The sequence below is a fragment of the Schistocerca serialis genome, chromosome 7 (genome assembly GCF_023864345.2).
Source record: "Schistocerca serialis cubense isolate TAMUIC-IGC-003099 chromosome 7, iqSchSeri2.2, whole genome shotgun sequence".
Classification (NCBI taxonomy): Eukaryota; Metazoa; Arthropoda; class Insecta; order Orthoptera; family Acrididae; genus Schistocerca; species Schistocerca serialis.
Window position 1 is genome coordinate 93,246,930 of NC_064644.1, and position 16,528 is coordinate 93,263,457.

Sequence of the window (16,528 nt, forward strand, 5' to 3'; positions counted from 1 at the left end):
ACAAGTGATGCACGACACTCACCAGCTAAAATGCGATGGGTTTGTGACTGACATTAGTATGGGACTATGAATTAAACACGTAAAGTACTGTATTGACTACGCTGAATTGCATTATGTAGGACATAACAAACAATAAAAGCATTTTCAAAAATATGACAAAATTCAAAAGTGAAAGAGTAAATACCTTTTTTAAAGCGTAATTATTGTTCCATATTTCACGTTATATTCTTCAAATCAATAAGTATGTTGTACTGCACACTTTCTAAAATAACCTATATTCTTCCTCAGAGTTCAAGCTATCTCTACACCAAATTTTATCAAAACCAGTTCAGTGGTTCGACACTGAAAAAGTAACAGAGTTACTTTCGCATTTATAATATTAGTACTGACTGCCATATCACAGTGTGAAATGTTTTTTCTTGTTGGTTTAGGGTTTTATGTAGCTGCTGGCCCACTTCGACGCTGCACCAGAACACTTCATGAGATCCATAACTCAACGTAATATCTGATGTATTTACCTTCTTCTTTCATCATAGTTGATCCTCTTGAAGTAGAGGTCTTGGTAATCAGTGCCTCTGAAATCACATGTGTAGCAATACAGCTGTTATTGGAACAAAAGAAGATAACATCTACTCATATCACGAAAAAGCATATCCACTACTTTTCTTTTACAAATATATATTTTCTTCAACGGTTGTACAAATCATTAGTGTGACTCGTGAATTCGAGTAGAATACAATCTTTTTATATGACAAACGCTTTGAAGGATCAATATAACAAACCAGTTCACAATATATTTCACTTGTACAAAACCACCCTGTCTTTTGTTTTCATTCTTGCAGAATGTGGTTGGCTCTTTGACGGTGAAGCCACTGCCAAGCCACAATGTCAAAATGTAAAAGGCTCCACCAACAGTAGGTGAAGCTGTTTATTTGTCTTCACATCTTGCTGTTTTCTCGTATTCCAGACCTACCATTTAATGTGTACTCACACAAAAACAAACACCTGCACACAGTATATGTTACGCGACTTACTTCATACTTATATAATGGAAGGAAACATTCCACGTGGGAAAAATTATATATAAAAACAAAGATGAGGTGACTTACCAAACAAAAGCGCTGGCAGGTCGATAGACACACAAACAAACACAAACATACACACAAAATTCAAGCTCTCGCAACAAACTGTTGCCTCATCAGGAAAGAGGGAAGGAGAGGGGAAGACGAAAGGAAGTGGGTTTTAAGGGAGAGGGTAAGGAGTCACTCCCATCCCGGGAGCGGAAAGACTTACCTTAGGGGGAAAAAAGGACAGGTATACACTCGCACACACGCACATATCCATCCACACATACAGACACAAGCAGACATATTTGTCTGCTTGTGTCTGTATGTGTGGATGGATATGTGCGTGTGTGCGAGTGTATACCTGTCCTTTTTTCCCCCTAAGGTAAGTCTTTCCGCTCCCGGGATTGGAATGACTCCTTACCCTCTCCCTTAAAACCCACTTCCTTTCGTCTTCCCCTCTCCTTCCCTCTTTCCTGATGAGGCAACAGTTTGTTGCGAGAGCTTGAATTTTGTGTCTGCTTGTGTCTGTATGTGTGGATGGATATGTGCGTGTGTGCGAGTGTATACCTGTCCTTTTTTCCCCCTAAGGTAAGTCTTTCCGCTCCCGGGATTGGAATGACTCCTTACCCTCTCCCTTAAAACCCACTTCCTTTCGTCTTCCCCTCTCCTTCCCTCTTTCCTGATGAGGCAACAGTTTGTTGCGAAAGCTTGAATTTTGTGTGTATGTTTGTGTTTGTTTGTGTGTCTATCGACCTGCCAGCGCTTTTGTTCGGTAAGTCACCTCATCTTTGTTTTTATATATAATTACTTCATACTTAATATTATTCTGTTACAATCACCTTTCTTTGTACTACAGAAAAAGTGTGAAATAATGTTTGACTAAACAGCATGTAAAACTGCAACTGCTAATGCTAATTATGAAATAATCTAGAACAGGTTACATAAAATAGACACACATGTAAGATGAGGTGAAAGAAAAGGCAAGACAGCAAAACAAGAAGCAGGACTCATGCTATTAGGGGATGATTATGATGATGATGATAATAATAATAATAATAATAATAATAATAATAATAAACCAGACATAATGTCTGAGAAAGGAAAGAAATAATAATAATAATAATTTCATATGGCTCAGTGGCCTGGTGCAAGTCTTTCTGCTGGACACCAATTTGGCGACTTGTGTCTCCCTAAACTACCTCAGATATCCAACTGGAAAAAGCGTAACTATGGTTTTAAGGTGGAATCTGAACCACATGTTGTTTCTGGCGACTCTTTATTTTGTTTGAGAGATGAAGGCTATGTTAGAAAGAAGACTGAAAAAACAGTGATCTGACCGAGACTCAATCCCGCAACATCTTGGTTTGCAGGCACGCACTTTACTGCTACTGCATCTATAGGTTTTGATGAGTGAGTCTGCGATTATCAAGATATGTGACATATATTATCAGATCTTTTGTTTGCACTGACTTGGAAGTTTAACATTTTTACACCACCAAGGGCCTGCTGACCTTAGTACCTGATACAAATTTCAGCTTCATATCTATACCTGTTCCTGTGAAAAAGGTGTCTTAATAGTTGAACAGACAGAAAAAAAGAACAGCAAAGTGATTCTCTAACAGTTTCGTTTTTACCAATTGAGGAACAGAATCCTAATGAAACGAAAATCAGAAACAAAATAAATAATGTGTAATGGAACATATTTGGATAGGAAAAGACGATAGGCAATAATGTAAACATAAATTAGGATTTTAGAGGAAGTCCCCAGCTAAACAGTCATGATGTACCAATGTAACTACATAAATTTTTTACTGGGGAGAAAATTTTGTGATTGTGGTTGTTTCCTTTACAGAACAATGAGATTCAGTAACTAACAATTCTCCTTGGGGTATGAAATAATAGTCTGCAACTTATCCATTATTACAACTGTAAGTTCCATTTTTTGATAAACTATTTACCCTACTCTTGTTTGTTCAATCAATTATAATGACTGAAAATAGCCTTCTTGTTGCTTCATAACATTTGTACAGCAATTTTTCATACTAAATTCTTCTGCATGTTGAAAATATCATTTTGTTGTGCTTAATTAGTATTTTCCTTCTTGTTGCTCAAAATTCTCTCTCCGCTCCGACACTTTTTTGTAAAGCAGCCAGAAACATGCTCAGAGCTGAATGTAACTTTGTACACGTGCAAACCACCAGCATGTATGTAAGTGTTTAGAGTTGCTATTCTCTGTGAAAGAGTGCATTAGTATTGTTCATCTTTAGTACTGTTATCAGGACTGATAGGGTACATACAGGGTGCGAACAGCTTTAGATTCTGACTGATTACTATGAAGCCCATGGCAATGTTGCATACTCTGGTGAGCCAGCAATATCGACGCCTGACAAGAGTTTGGAAGGGACAACATTGTGGGTCCCCATTTGGCTAGCTGGTCAAACTATGCAATATCCAGATTTGAGGGGCATTCAGAAGTGACAGTGGTGAAATGTTAGACAGTGAAGGCAGGCATTCTCATCATGGTTCTGGTCAATGACATCTGATCACAAGGGAGGATTGCCGTATGGTGCACCAAGCACATCATAACACCCTCACATCTGCCTCTGTAATAAGAAAACACATAATGGACCCTGCACATTCTGCACCTTCCTGAACCATTTGTCAGAGACTACCAGCAGGCAGACAAGGGAATTACCATCCCACGCATAGGCTGTCTTTAGCAAAACAATATCTATGCTCCGTTGATAAATGGTGTCGCACTGCATTCAGGAATGAATCCCAGTTCTGCACTATCCTGAATGAGCATTCTCGGCTAGTACTGTGACAACCTGGTGACAGGTACCTTTCTTCATCTGTTCTGGAGAGGCACAGCAGTGTTATTTCTGGCTGCCTTATGTGGGGAGCCATTGGTATGACTTCCTGTCACAGCTGGTAGTGAATGAGAGAAATCAGAAGGCAAATTGGTATGTCCTATGTGTTTCCTCCCATGTGACAATATTGTGGTGTCATTTTTCAGCAGGACAACACTTGTTCACACACGGCATGTGTCTCTGTGAACGGTCTGCGTGATATTGAGGTATTTCTGTAGCCAGCAAGAGCCCCAAATCTATCCCTGATAGAATATGTGTGAGACCAACTTGGACACCAACTCTATCCCAGTAGCAGCATCCAGGTTATCAAAAACCAGTTATAACAGTTGTGGGGCAGCTTCCCTCAGGAGAGGATTCAATGACTCTATGACATACTTCACAACCAAAGGAAAGCAGGAAAATTACAGATAAAGCACAAGCTCAGAGGATGGGGAAGAAAATAGGTTGTGCCACTTTTTAAAGGTACTTTACCGACATACGCCTTGAGAATTTTAGGGAAATCGCGGAAAACATAAATCTGAATGACCAGACAAGTTATGAACTGTCATCATCCCAAATCTGAGTCCATTGCCTGGCAGTGTAATAGCACTTTTCAACAACACAAATTCTTTCAGTTGGCATTGGTTAAGTATTAACTTTGTTTTAAATTACTACACTTTAACTTTTTTATTTTCACATATCAGCAACAATTCAAAAGAGGTTCATGCTAATCAAAGGAAATGTTGTGTGCTAGATACATTAAAACAGAGAATGAAAATATCAAAAATAGCTAATTTAATGAATTAAAAAAAATTTATTTACAGTTATCATACATAAATTAACGCTCAAGCATTATTTTCCAAGATCTGCAGCTTCCACTGAGAACCTGTCATTGTAGGAGGATATCTGACATGGGGTTCTGGAACAAATGAAACATAATTATACAGAACTGTTTATAACCTATAGGTACAATTACAAAAATGTAAATTAAATAGCCAACATATGTACATATTCCACGCCACTGATGATGCCTTGCAGAAAATAAAGGCGAAACGCGTATGGCACTAAAACTGTGTTTTATTCAGTTGCTGTCAGACGGTCCATAAGTAAAAATTATCAATATACCGTAATAATTATACATCTTTAAAAGCAGTTCCATCCTTGTCCTGATCAACACACTATTCATTTCTTTTCATGGACGAACCAAGATCACAAAAACATTTTTAAAATCTTGTCAAGTAACTTAATATAGTGAAGCAATACAGGTATTTCAGTAAAATCAGTGAAATAGTTATTTTTTCCTTGATACAGTTTATCACCATGTGTGTGTCATTATTCTAATCAAGGCAGATCTTGGCATCTAAGTGCCACAAATTCGAGCAGTGAAGAATAAATTCATGAAAAATACCAATAGTACAATTGCTTACTGATTATAATGACGACAAACAAAATGTTGATGACCACCAACCGAAGTTGAAACAGTTTACATGCATGTAAGAAATAGAGATTTGGGCTGTATTCTAATAAAACACACTGATGTAAGTAACTTTTTAATGCAAAATAAAGAATGGAGGGACACACACACACACACACACACACACTAGGGGAATGGCGAGGGTGGATATCCTGTATTGCATTTATCGGTTCCCAAAAGGTGGAGAAGAAAAGGAAAGGAAATTGTATAATAGAAGAACATTACATACAGCAAAGCATTTTCATCCATTCCGAATGAAAATTGTCCAACAATTAATAACAATTGATTTAGCAAAAATGAGAATACTTTGCACAAATTATAAATGAGTATCACACAACTACAACTTCTTTCAAACACAATAACATCAAAATTATGAAGTCCATAGCCAACTAAATGGTTATATCATAAAACAAAAATTTAGATACTGACCAGAAGAAAACCTGTGGTTACTGAACACCAGTTACCTTTGCAAAGGAAGGTTAAAAGCATGACTTGGACACTGTTCATTTTGCATTTTAGGACCAACAGAATTTTTTGAATGTGGAAACAGGCATGCTATTATGGTGAGATCTGAGCATTATATGAAAATACTCAATGACTATCTTTCTCAGAATTGTGCTGTCAAAGATACCAGCTTTGCACAGTTCAATGAGATGGTGTGACATCTGATGTGGCACAAATCACCAAAAACAATATGAGATATGTTCCCATGAGCTGTCACATCAATAAATGATGGCAACAGTCACCACTTCTGGCTCACTACTAAATTCATCCACAAGCCACAACTTTTTACGCAAATATTTTTGAAGCTCAAGATCTATGACTTAAAGAGTTAAGGATCCATGAGGACAAGCATTTTGCAGATTCTGAGAAAGACATACACTCTTGAACAACATGCAGAATGATGTTTGAGAAGAATGAGGTTCACCACATTGTTGTTGTTGTTGTTGTGGTCTTCAGTCCTGACACTGGTTTGATGCAGCTCTCCATGCTACTCTATCCTGTGCAAGCTTCTTCATCTCCCAGTACCTACTGCAACCTACATCCTTCTGAATCTGCTTAGTGTATTCATCTCTTGGTCTCCCCCTACAATTTTTACCCTCCACGCTGCCCTCCAATACTAAACTGGTGATCCCATGATGCCTCAGAACATGTCCTACCAACCGATCCCTTCTTCTGGTCAAGTTGTGCCACAAACTCCTCTTCTCCCCAATCCTATTCAGTACCACCTCATTAGTTATGTGATCTACCAATCTAATCTTCAGCATTCTTCTGTAGCACCACATTTCGAAAGCTTCTATTCTCTTCTTGTCCAAACTATTTACCGTCCATGTTTCACTTCCATACATGGCTACACTCCATACAAATACTTTCAGAACTGACTTCCTGACACTTAAATCTATACTTGATGTTAACAAATTTCTCTCCTTCAGAAACACTTTCCTTGCCATTGACAGTCTACATTTTATATCAATTACAATGTCATCGGCGAACCTCAAAGTTTTTATTTCTTCTCCATGGATTTTAATACCTACTCCGAATTTTACTTTTGTTTCCTTTACTGCTTGCTCAATATACAGATTGAATAACATCGGGGAGAGGCTACAACCCTGTCTTACTCCCTTACCAACCACTGCTTCCCTTTCATGTCCCTCGACTCTTATAACTGCCATCTGGTTTCTGTTCAAATTGTAAATAGGCTTTTGCTCCCTGTATTTTACCCCTGCCACCTTTAGAATTTGAAAGGGAGTATTCCAGTCAACATTGTCAAAAGCTAAGTCTACAAATGCTAGAAACGTAGGTTTGCCTTTGCTTAATCTTTCTTCTAAGATAAGTCGTAAGGTCAGTATTGCCTCACGTGTTCCAGTATTTCTACAGAATCCAAACTGATCTTCCCCGAGGTCGGCTTCTACTAGTTTTTCCATTTGTCTGTAAAGAGTTTGTGTTAGTATTTTGCAGCTGTGGCTTATTAAACTGATAGTTCAGTAATTCTCACATCTGTCAACATCTGCTTTCTTTGGGATTGGAATTATTATATTCTTCTTGAAGTCTGAGGGTATTTCGCCTGTTTCATACATCTTGCTCACCAGATGGTAGAGTTTTGTCAGGACTGGCTCTCCCAAGGCCGTCAGTAGTTCCAATGGAATGTTGTCTACTCCGGGGGCCTTGTTTCGACTCAGGTCTTTCAGTGCTCTGTCAAACTCTTCACACAGTATCGTATCTCCCATTTCATCTTCATCTACATCCTCTTCCATTTCCATAATATTGTCCTCAAGTACATCGCCCTTGTATAGACCCTCTATATACTCCTTCCACCTTTCTGCTTTCCCTTCTTTGCTTAGAACTGGGTTTCCATCTGAGCTCTTGATGTTCATACAAGTGGTTCTCTTTTCTCCAAAGGTCTCTTTAATTTTCCTGTAGGCAGTATCTATCTTACCCCTAGTGAGATAAGCCTCTACATCCTTACCTTTGCCCTCTAGCCATCTCTGCTTAGCCATTTTGCACTTCCTGTCGATCTCATTTTTGAGACGTTTGTATTCCTTTTTGCCTGCTTCATTTACTGCATTTTTATATTTTCTCCTTTCATCAATTAAATTCAATATTTCTTCTGTTACCCAAGGATTTCTACTAGCCCTCGTCTTTTTACCTACTTGATCCTCTGCTGCCTTCACTACTTCATCCCTCAAAGCTACCCATTCTTCTTCTACTGTATTTCTTTCCCCCATTCCTGTCAATTGTTCCCTTATGCTCTCCCTGAAACTCTGTACAACCTCTGGTTCTTTCAGTTTATCCAGGTCCCATCTCCTTAAATTCCCACCTTTTTGCAGTTTCTTCAGTTTTAATCTACAGGTCATAACCAATAGATTGTGGTCAGAGTCCGCATCTGCCCCTGGAAATGTCTTACAATTTAAAACCTGGTTCCTAAATCTCTGTCTTACCATTATATAATCTATCTGATACCTTTTAGTATCTCCAGGGTTCTTCCATGTATACAACCTTCTATCATGATTCTTAAACCAAGTGTTAGCTATTATTAAGTTGTGCTCTGTGCAAAATTCTACCAGGCGGCTTCCTCTTTCATTTCTTAGCCCCAATCCATATTCACCTACTACGTTTCCTTCTCTCCCTTTTCCTACACTCGAATTCCAGTCACCCATGACTATTAAATTTTCGTCTCCCTTCACTATCTGAATAATTTCTTTTATTTCATCATACATTTCTTCAATTTCTTCATCATCTGCAGAGCTAGTTGGCATATAAACTTGTACCACATTAATCTGTTCAAAATGAAACCAACATTTATTTACAGACTCCACAAATTTGCATGTGTTCTTTAGTCAATTGAAACCAAATTGCTACTTCCTCAGGGAGGAAAGAGGATTTGGCTGTGTAAGGTTCACCAGGGAGGGGTGGGGTCAGCTCATTTCAAACCCAGACCACGAGTAACGTAAATTGTATATGGTGAATCAATCCGGACTTTAATATTTTATAACAAATCATGTATCACAGTGCTTATGATAATTTTTGAATAATGTTTATTTTACTAAAAATGAAACAATTTCTTCTTTATTCCCTGTAATGTCACAAAAATACGAAAAGTCTACTGGATGATGAACGTAAACGTTTTCCTTACACCAGGCACACCTGGCAAAAGAACAATTAATGCATTCAGGCTCTTCACAGTTTTGTTTATACAGACCTGGAATGGAGTAAGAAATGGTGGCTGTTATTCTGCATATTGTGTATGGCAGAGTTCATACTTAATCAAATTCATAAAATGTGATGCAAACAAAAAAACATTGTTTAACAACACTGTTTTGCTGATAAACCTGAAGTGAGAAAGAACTTTCAGAAATTGTGTTATGCGACAATTTCCTGAAATTATCGAGAGGCTGAATCACAATGTTAGTTCTGCAGGGAATCCCCATTGTATTAATAATCTTTTCATTGTCGTCCTAAAGACAGAGGTGTTGTTGTTATGTCCACGTCAAAGAGTCCAACAAAATCAATGAATCATTTTCTGTAAATGTTAAGAGGATGTTTTGGATATAACAATGAAAACTATTCTCTCCCATTTTTCCAGATTTTGCTAGGTAGATTACAAGATTTTTGCAAGTAAACTGTACTTTTTTAAATTTTTGGTCCTAATTTGCCTTGGAATCAGGAATATTCTGATACTTATCACTGGCATTGTTGTGTATGAATGTGTGATGGCATTTGACTGCACAAACGACTCTTTTTCACTCAAAATGACAAAGTACAGTTTGAACACACAAAACCTGACTGACTGGCATTATAGACAGCATTTTAGGGGATAACGAGAAGTTTTTTTCTTCACATTTGCTGCGAATTTCTTTTCAGTATTACCTATGAATGACATGTCCTCTGAAAGTTTACTTGAAGGAAACTTCGTAATTTTGAGACTTCCTTTTCCTTTCTCGAATCTGTTTAATCAGCTCGAAGAAGGCTGGAAATCACTAATGTTCATCTCACTTGCAATTCAGAATGCCCGGTTTTGTGGATTTTCCTCAGTAATGGTGCACTGACTCTCACGAACAGTTCTAATTTTTTTTAATAGTTTATCTTCAATACTTTTGCAAGTTTGCTTTTGTCGCACACTGCTTATGTTCAATTGTTTTTGGGCTTGTACGGTGCTCTATTTTTGCTCTGGACTTTAATTAGCACAACAAATCTCATTCGAACCACAATTCATGGAACTGTCTGAGTTATTTCCTGTTTCTCCTCACGTTTCCACAATTTCTAATGAAACATCAATATCATCTGAATGATTGTCAGACATTAACTAATAACTAACTCATATGCAGGTCTTAAGAAGTAGGTTATTTTGACTGCATACCACACTCTTCATATTTCATCTTTGCAAGGTTGAAAATATTAATTTGATTCCACATTACTGTGAATCTCTGGAACCTGCAGAAAGACAGATACTATTAGCAACTGCTGCTAATTCTTATGCAAATTCGAATGAATAGTAACTGCAGACAACTGTGACAGAGAAACTATCAATGAGAACTGAAATTCGCTTTACAAATCAAAATTGCATTGTCTTGTCTTATCTATTTACTGATGTGCTGCCAACCAATGATGTGTGCCTGCCATGCTGCACATATGTTGTCTGCTACAGCTCTGGCAGAGGTATTCTCCAGCTGCCTGGAAGTTATGAATTTGGCAATTTTCAACATTTTTTTGCAGTGTGTCTTAGCAGATAAGATTTAGACATTGTGCTTTTTTCAGTGTAGTCTTCTCATATAAAAAATTTCAGAGAAGGTTTCAACATGTCAGACTGGACTATCTGCTTGTAAGTAAGCTGTAGTAGAACACCATGGCTGCCCCATATGGAACAATTACACTTTTACTGTTTAAGTTATTTACATTCCATAAAATTACTAAACTTGTCTTCATGCCAGTACAACTTCAAAATGATTCAACAGAATGTCTCAATACAAGAGAAGGAAAGTTGTTACGCACGATATAGCGGAGATGCTGAGCCGCGATAGGCACAATAAAAAGATTCACACACACACACACACACACACACACACACACACACACACACAAAAGTGCAAGTTGCGCTTGCGTGAGTGTGTGTATGCATGTGTGTATGTGTCTACTGCTGACAAAAGCCTTAATGGCCGAAAGCTATGATTGTGTGAATCTTTGATTGTGCCTATCGCGGCTCAGCATCTCCGCTATATGGTGAGTAGCAACTTTCCTTCTCTTGTATTGTTACATTCCATCCTGGATTTTCCATTGTTTAAACAGAATTTCTTATATATAAAATACAGAATTTAGTGTAATGAGTGACAACTAGAGGTCTGCGCAGATGCGGATATCCGCGTTATTTATTACTTGGCAGATAAAATCGCGACCGGCGCGGATATCTGTGGGTCATCTGCGGATAATGGCATCGGCCCAGTACGTATGTTGCAATGTTAGTTGAAAACTTCAAGTCTGTTGACATTCTTGGAATCTTGCAGGGCCCGGGTAGAGCGGATGTCTGTTGTCCTCAGCCCCTGGCTACGACCGACGTAGCTGTACCCAAGAGACCTGCGCCTAATCCGTTTCCGCGACCGTGTCTTGTGTGTGGCCTGTGAAGTGCTCTCTGGGCGGCAAACCTGCCCACTGTCTACCATACAGAAGCCCGCTGCAATTTTCCGCTGCCTTCAGTTAGTGCTTTGTAGTGGCCAAGTGACAACGTGCATCATAGCAAATATCAGTGAGAGTTCTTTCTTCAAATGAACACCATATCGATGGATACAATTTCGTGTAAGGTGAAAAAAGGTGATTTTACATTACTGAAGGAAAACAAATTGAAATCGCCAATTTGGAAAAAAATTGGATACATATTTGATGGCAACAAAAAGATAAAAGATATAGTGGCTTGTTTTGCATGTAAAAAAGTATATTCCTACACTGAACACAAAAGTGGAACTTCAAATTTGCTAAAACATTCGTGTGAGGCTGAACAAAGTAGCATAATGACTTATTTAAATTCCAAGAGAGACGTGAAAGTTCCTGAAGTTCCGCCAAATTTCAAGACAGCCGCAACAGAAAAACTTATCAATCTTGTCAGCAAAGACATTTTACCATTCGAAGTTGCATGTGGATCTGGGTTTCTCGACACGGCACAGTTTCTAATTGATGTGGGGGCCAAGTACGGTGCAGTGAGTGCTAAGGAACTGCTACCTCATCCAACCACCATATCCAGAAATTTGAAGGAAACGGCCGATCGTCTGTGTGAAACTGTCTCCGCAGAAGTGAAGAATATATTGAGAGATATAGGTCGAGCACTAACTGTCGATTTATGGACTAATTCGTACCGTAAAATAAACTATATGGGAGTGACTGCACATTATGTTAATTATGAAGAAGTGAAACTTGAGGATCGAGTGTTGTGCACCAGAAATTTTGAGAGTGAGATTTAAAAAACAGGAGAAAACATTAAACTTGAATTAATTAAGATACTACGGTTGTTCGATTTATTCAGTGCTGTGAATAACATCGTGTTCGCTACAAATAGAGGTCCAAATATTGTGGCAGCACTTCGCCAATACAAGAGGCACTTGTGCTCAGCACACATTCTTAATACTGTGCTGGAGCACAAGACTCGAGGAGACGCGAATGATGAGAAGAGTGACGTGCAGCGACTAATAAATTCCTGTCGAGCTATCACAACTTTCTTTAAAAGATCTGGTCTTCAGAATCGTCTTCAGAAGTCACTGAAAGGAGATATAGACACACGATGGAACAGTAAATTGGATATGTTTGAATCTATTAATTCACAATGGTTTGAAGTTCTGTCAATTTTGTCAGAGAAAAATCAAGATAATTTGATTGATTCTATAGACAAGAGGATGTTGGAAGATATAATAACCTTTCTGACACCATTTAAAATAGCTTCTTGTGACCTCGAAGCCTCCAAAACCCCTACACTCTATTTATGTGTGTTGTGGAAGTTAAAATTTCTCTTCTTCCTTGAAAAAAATGATGGCGACAGCCCATTTCTGATAGATTTAAAGAGTACAGCCAAATCTATTTCAATCAGCAAATGGGACATAACAGTAACCCATAAACTTGCAACGTTTTTGAATCCAAAATATAAAAACCTAAAATTTCTTAGCAGTGCCGAAAAAGATGTAGTTGTAAAGGATGCGAAAAATTATGTTGCGAGAAATTGTCCACAGTTAAAAGATAAGGAGGAAATAACATCTGGAATTCCTGCAAAAAAAACAGAAGTCTGACGTACTTTTTCATGAATTTGAAGATTCCTCAGATGATGAATCGACGAGGCATCTTGACTTTGCGTCAGACGAAATTCTCAGATATACGAATGATAAAGTCCAATTGTCGGAAGGCATCGACCTGATAACTTGGTAGTATGGACGTGAAAACGTCTATCCGCATCTTTCCAAACTCGCATACTTTGTGCACTGCATTCCAGCGTCCAGCGCGCCATCTGAGAGGAACTTCTCTACTGCGGGACAAATAATGCAGGACCGACGCACGTCTTTGAAGCCACAGACGATTGATGACATCATGTTCCTGCACAGTAATCTTCCAAAGTAAAAAGGTCCTTGTACAGCTTCTCTTACTTCACTGTATTTTTTGGGCTTATCTGAATTAGTTACAATTTTTTTGTCATCTGATTCTTTCTTTTACAGAATTTGAATCAGAAGCAAGCAGAAGACGAAAATATTTAATCTGAAACCTGTGAGTTTTTATTGTAATATTTATAGTATAATTTCCTCGACATATTGATAGTATTTTTACTATTCCCAACAAGAACATTTAAGCGGCATTAGGTAAAAGAAGGAAATATTTAACAGGCAATTTGTTTTGTTGTAATTTTCATATTAAAGAGCTCAATTTTAAGTTTTTACTCTTAGCAACAAGAACGTTCAACAGCTAACACATCAATATTATTGAACTAGGTAATGATGATTTCATAAATGCCTACCTAAATTTTTGCGTGCACTACAGTAACATTTGCAGCCGCCAAGCATTGTCGTTCTTTGTGAATAGTGAAACAGTCCAACCGGAGCGGTGGCACGGTGGGCCTTGTAATTAATTACAAGTTGGACTTCAAACTACGGCTGACGTCCACCAACAACCTGTGACTGCGATAGCCCGTGAAAGATTATTCTGATCACATTGAAAACAGACAAAATATTCAATCATCCAAAATAATAATGTGCCTTTTAATTTATCAGCCAATTAGTAAAGATAAGGGCTGAAATTCGTAACAAAATTGAAGATTTTAACTGTAACTCGGTATTGCTTAACAGGGAACTACTGCAATGTTGAGGATGTTTTAAAGTGTGAAAAACTTTGTTTAGTTGCGAATGAAACAGTCATTTCATTTATCGCTAGGTCTTAATTCGATAAATCAGCCAAAAGGTGAGGTTCGAGATTTCAATCGTATTTTTAGCTAAAGCTAAATGGACTCCTCATTTCCATAACCACTAATTTTGTTGTCACTCTTTGGAAGCCGAGTTATTTCTTCCAGACAACGTCAATTATTGCTGGCAGTTTAAGTTTTTCACAGGTGCGCCAGCGTTTTGCAGTGTAGGCCCGATACTGTAAATATTTTCACCTGGAAATGACGAGGACTGAATGCGTAAGCTATAATATAATCAGCAGCTGACATGAATGGCTTCAAAATTTGACACATCCAAGCAGTGAGTACAAAAAAACTGTCGGTAAATGATGCAATGTGCTAGTAACAGATTAAAACCATTGTCATTCTCAGCTGCCTTGGCACAAGAACAGCGAAATATAACTGTTTCTACACATGCATTTTCATCATTTAATACTATTACATTGAATTTTATTTTTTCAAATAGCGTTTCCAATCTCACGAGATCCAAGCTACCACTGTGTGTGCTCCGGAGCGCCAATACTTTCCTGTTTCGAATGGTCTGCTTTAGAGTAGGTATAGAGCATTTCCTGTGATTTAATAATTCAAAAGTAGTTAAGTTGTCGCAGAACTGGCACCCTAACAATAACTATGTCATTAGATACCATAATTCTAATTACTACTGTCTATTACTATTAATTATTCATTCAAAACTTAAATATATGCGGATGCGGATAAGGAACTTGCGGATGCGGATTAGGACCTTGCAGATGCGGATTGCACTTTTCTTATCCGCGCAGACCTCTAGTGACAACAGAATCACAGTCGGAGTACCAAGTACAGAGACAAACACAACCATAAGAAATGTCCTATAAATACCAATGTAAAAACAGGATAACATATGGAAAGGGACAGACTGGCAGGCAAGTACTTACTTTCATAAGGTTAAATTCCTGTACTGCTGATAGACAAGTAAAAAGTACAACAAAATATTCTAGCTTTCAAACAATGGAAAATCCTAAATGGAATGTAATTGTTATATTCTAGCTTTAAGATCTTTTAGTTTCTTCCTCAGGCAGGAAAGAACAATACTTTTTGAAAGGTTAAAAAAGAGTGATAGTTAACTCAAACTCCAGGATGAGAGGGATCCACCTGTTGTCAAGGTAAGGGGTGCCATCTATTCAGATTTCCCTTGTCCTCAAAACAAGCGGGTCTCTCCCATCCTGAGGTTTATGTGAATTGCCCCTCCTTGCTAACCTTCCCCAAGCTATCCTTCTTTCCTTCCCGAGAGCAGAACAATAGTTCTGAAAGCTAGGACAATTTTTGTACTTTGTGTGTATGTATTGGTAGTACTGTAATTTTGTCTCCTCAATAGTGGTCATCCATTCCATGCCCTTGCAGTTTTCTCAAGCGATTTTTCCTTTTGATAAGATAAAATACTTGCAGTCATTGCAATCAGTTCAGCAGTTTTCAATTAAGTTATCCTGGACCTCGTGCTTGAAGTATCATTCAAGATACAGTTGCTGACATTGCCCATAATGAGCATGTGGAAAACTGTGGAATATTTAGCAATTAATGAGATGTTCGTTCTTCTAAGAGACACATAAGAGAGGCTTTGAGTAATGCTACTATAGTTCAATTCTTCTATCTTGGCGGCTCGCGCATGCCCGCCCAGACGCGGGAGATTGCTGCATTGCCAGTTGCACACGACGCACGCGCCAAGAGAAGCAGCGCCATAGTATAGCATAGTTCGCAAGCTTACGTTTAGGGGGGAGTGTGCAGTTTATGAAGTAAAGCCACCACGGCGGCATTAACCCTTTCGCTGCTACAGAGACGTGCTCTCCGCATTCCGCACTGCGCGCAATTTTAACACTGCACTGTTCGCCTATGCTGACACATGGTGTTCCGACTGCTTTGACACTCTTATCATTCGATTCCACAAAAACTATTTGGCCCAAAAATTAGATTTTTACACATCTTCTTGACTGATACCTTCCCCCCATAAATGACTTAATTTTGTTTCGATGTTCAACGCAGTTATTATGCAGCATTAAATATAGTAAACCATTGCACGAAATTTTGAAGAGTTTGCAGAGGTAAAAGTCCATAGAGTATACTTTCCGTATGGTTGATTTTAGTTGCCACAATGTTGAGAATGAAATGTGGACAAGATACCTAAATTTCATATAAAATTTACTGTATAACAATATCTCATTTAATTTAAGTACCACATAGGTGTTGTATGTAATATTGAGAAATA

The 16,528-nt window shown here is 38.2% G+C and overlaps 2 protein-coding genes across 3 annotated transcripts in view; one reads left to right on the plus strand and one right to left on the minus strand.

The window, feature by feature from the left end:
• Positions 1–16,528, plus strand: part of LOC126412379 (odorant receptor coreceptor-like) — a 242,640-nt gene that overhangs the window by 210,400 nt on the left and 15,712 nt on the right. The window lies entirely within an intron of this gene.
• Positions 4,689–16,528, minus strand: part of LOC126412378 (elongator complex protein 1) — a 144,998-nt gene continuing 133,158 nt past the window's right edge. For both annotated transcript variants that reach the window (XM_050081949.1, XM_050081948.1), the window contains exon 14: positions 4,689–4,835. In XM_050081949.1, coding sequence (XP_049937906.1) covers positions 4,762–4,835 — 74 coding nt within the window. In that variant the 3' untranslated portion in view covers positions 4,689–4,761. The remainder of the gene's footprint in view (positions 4,836–16,528) is intronic.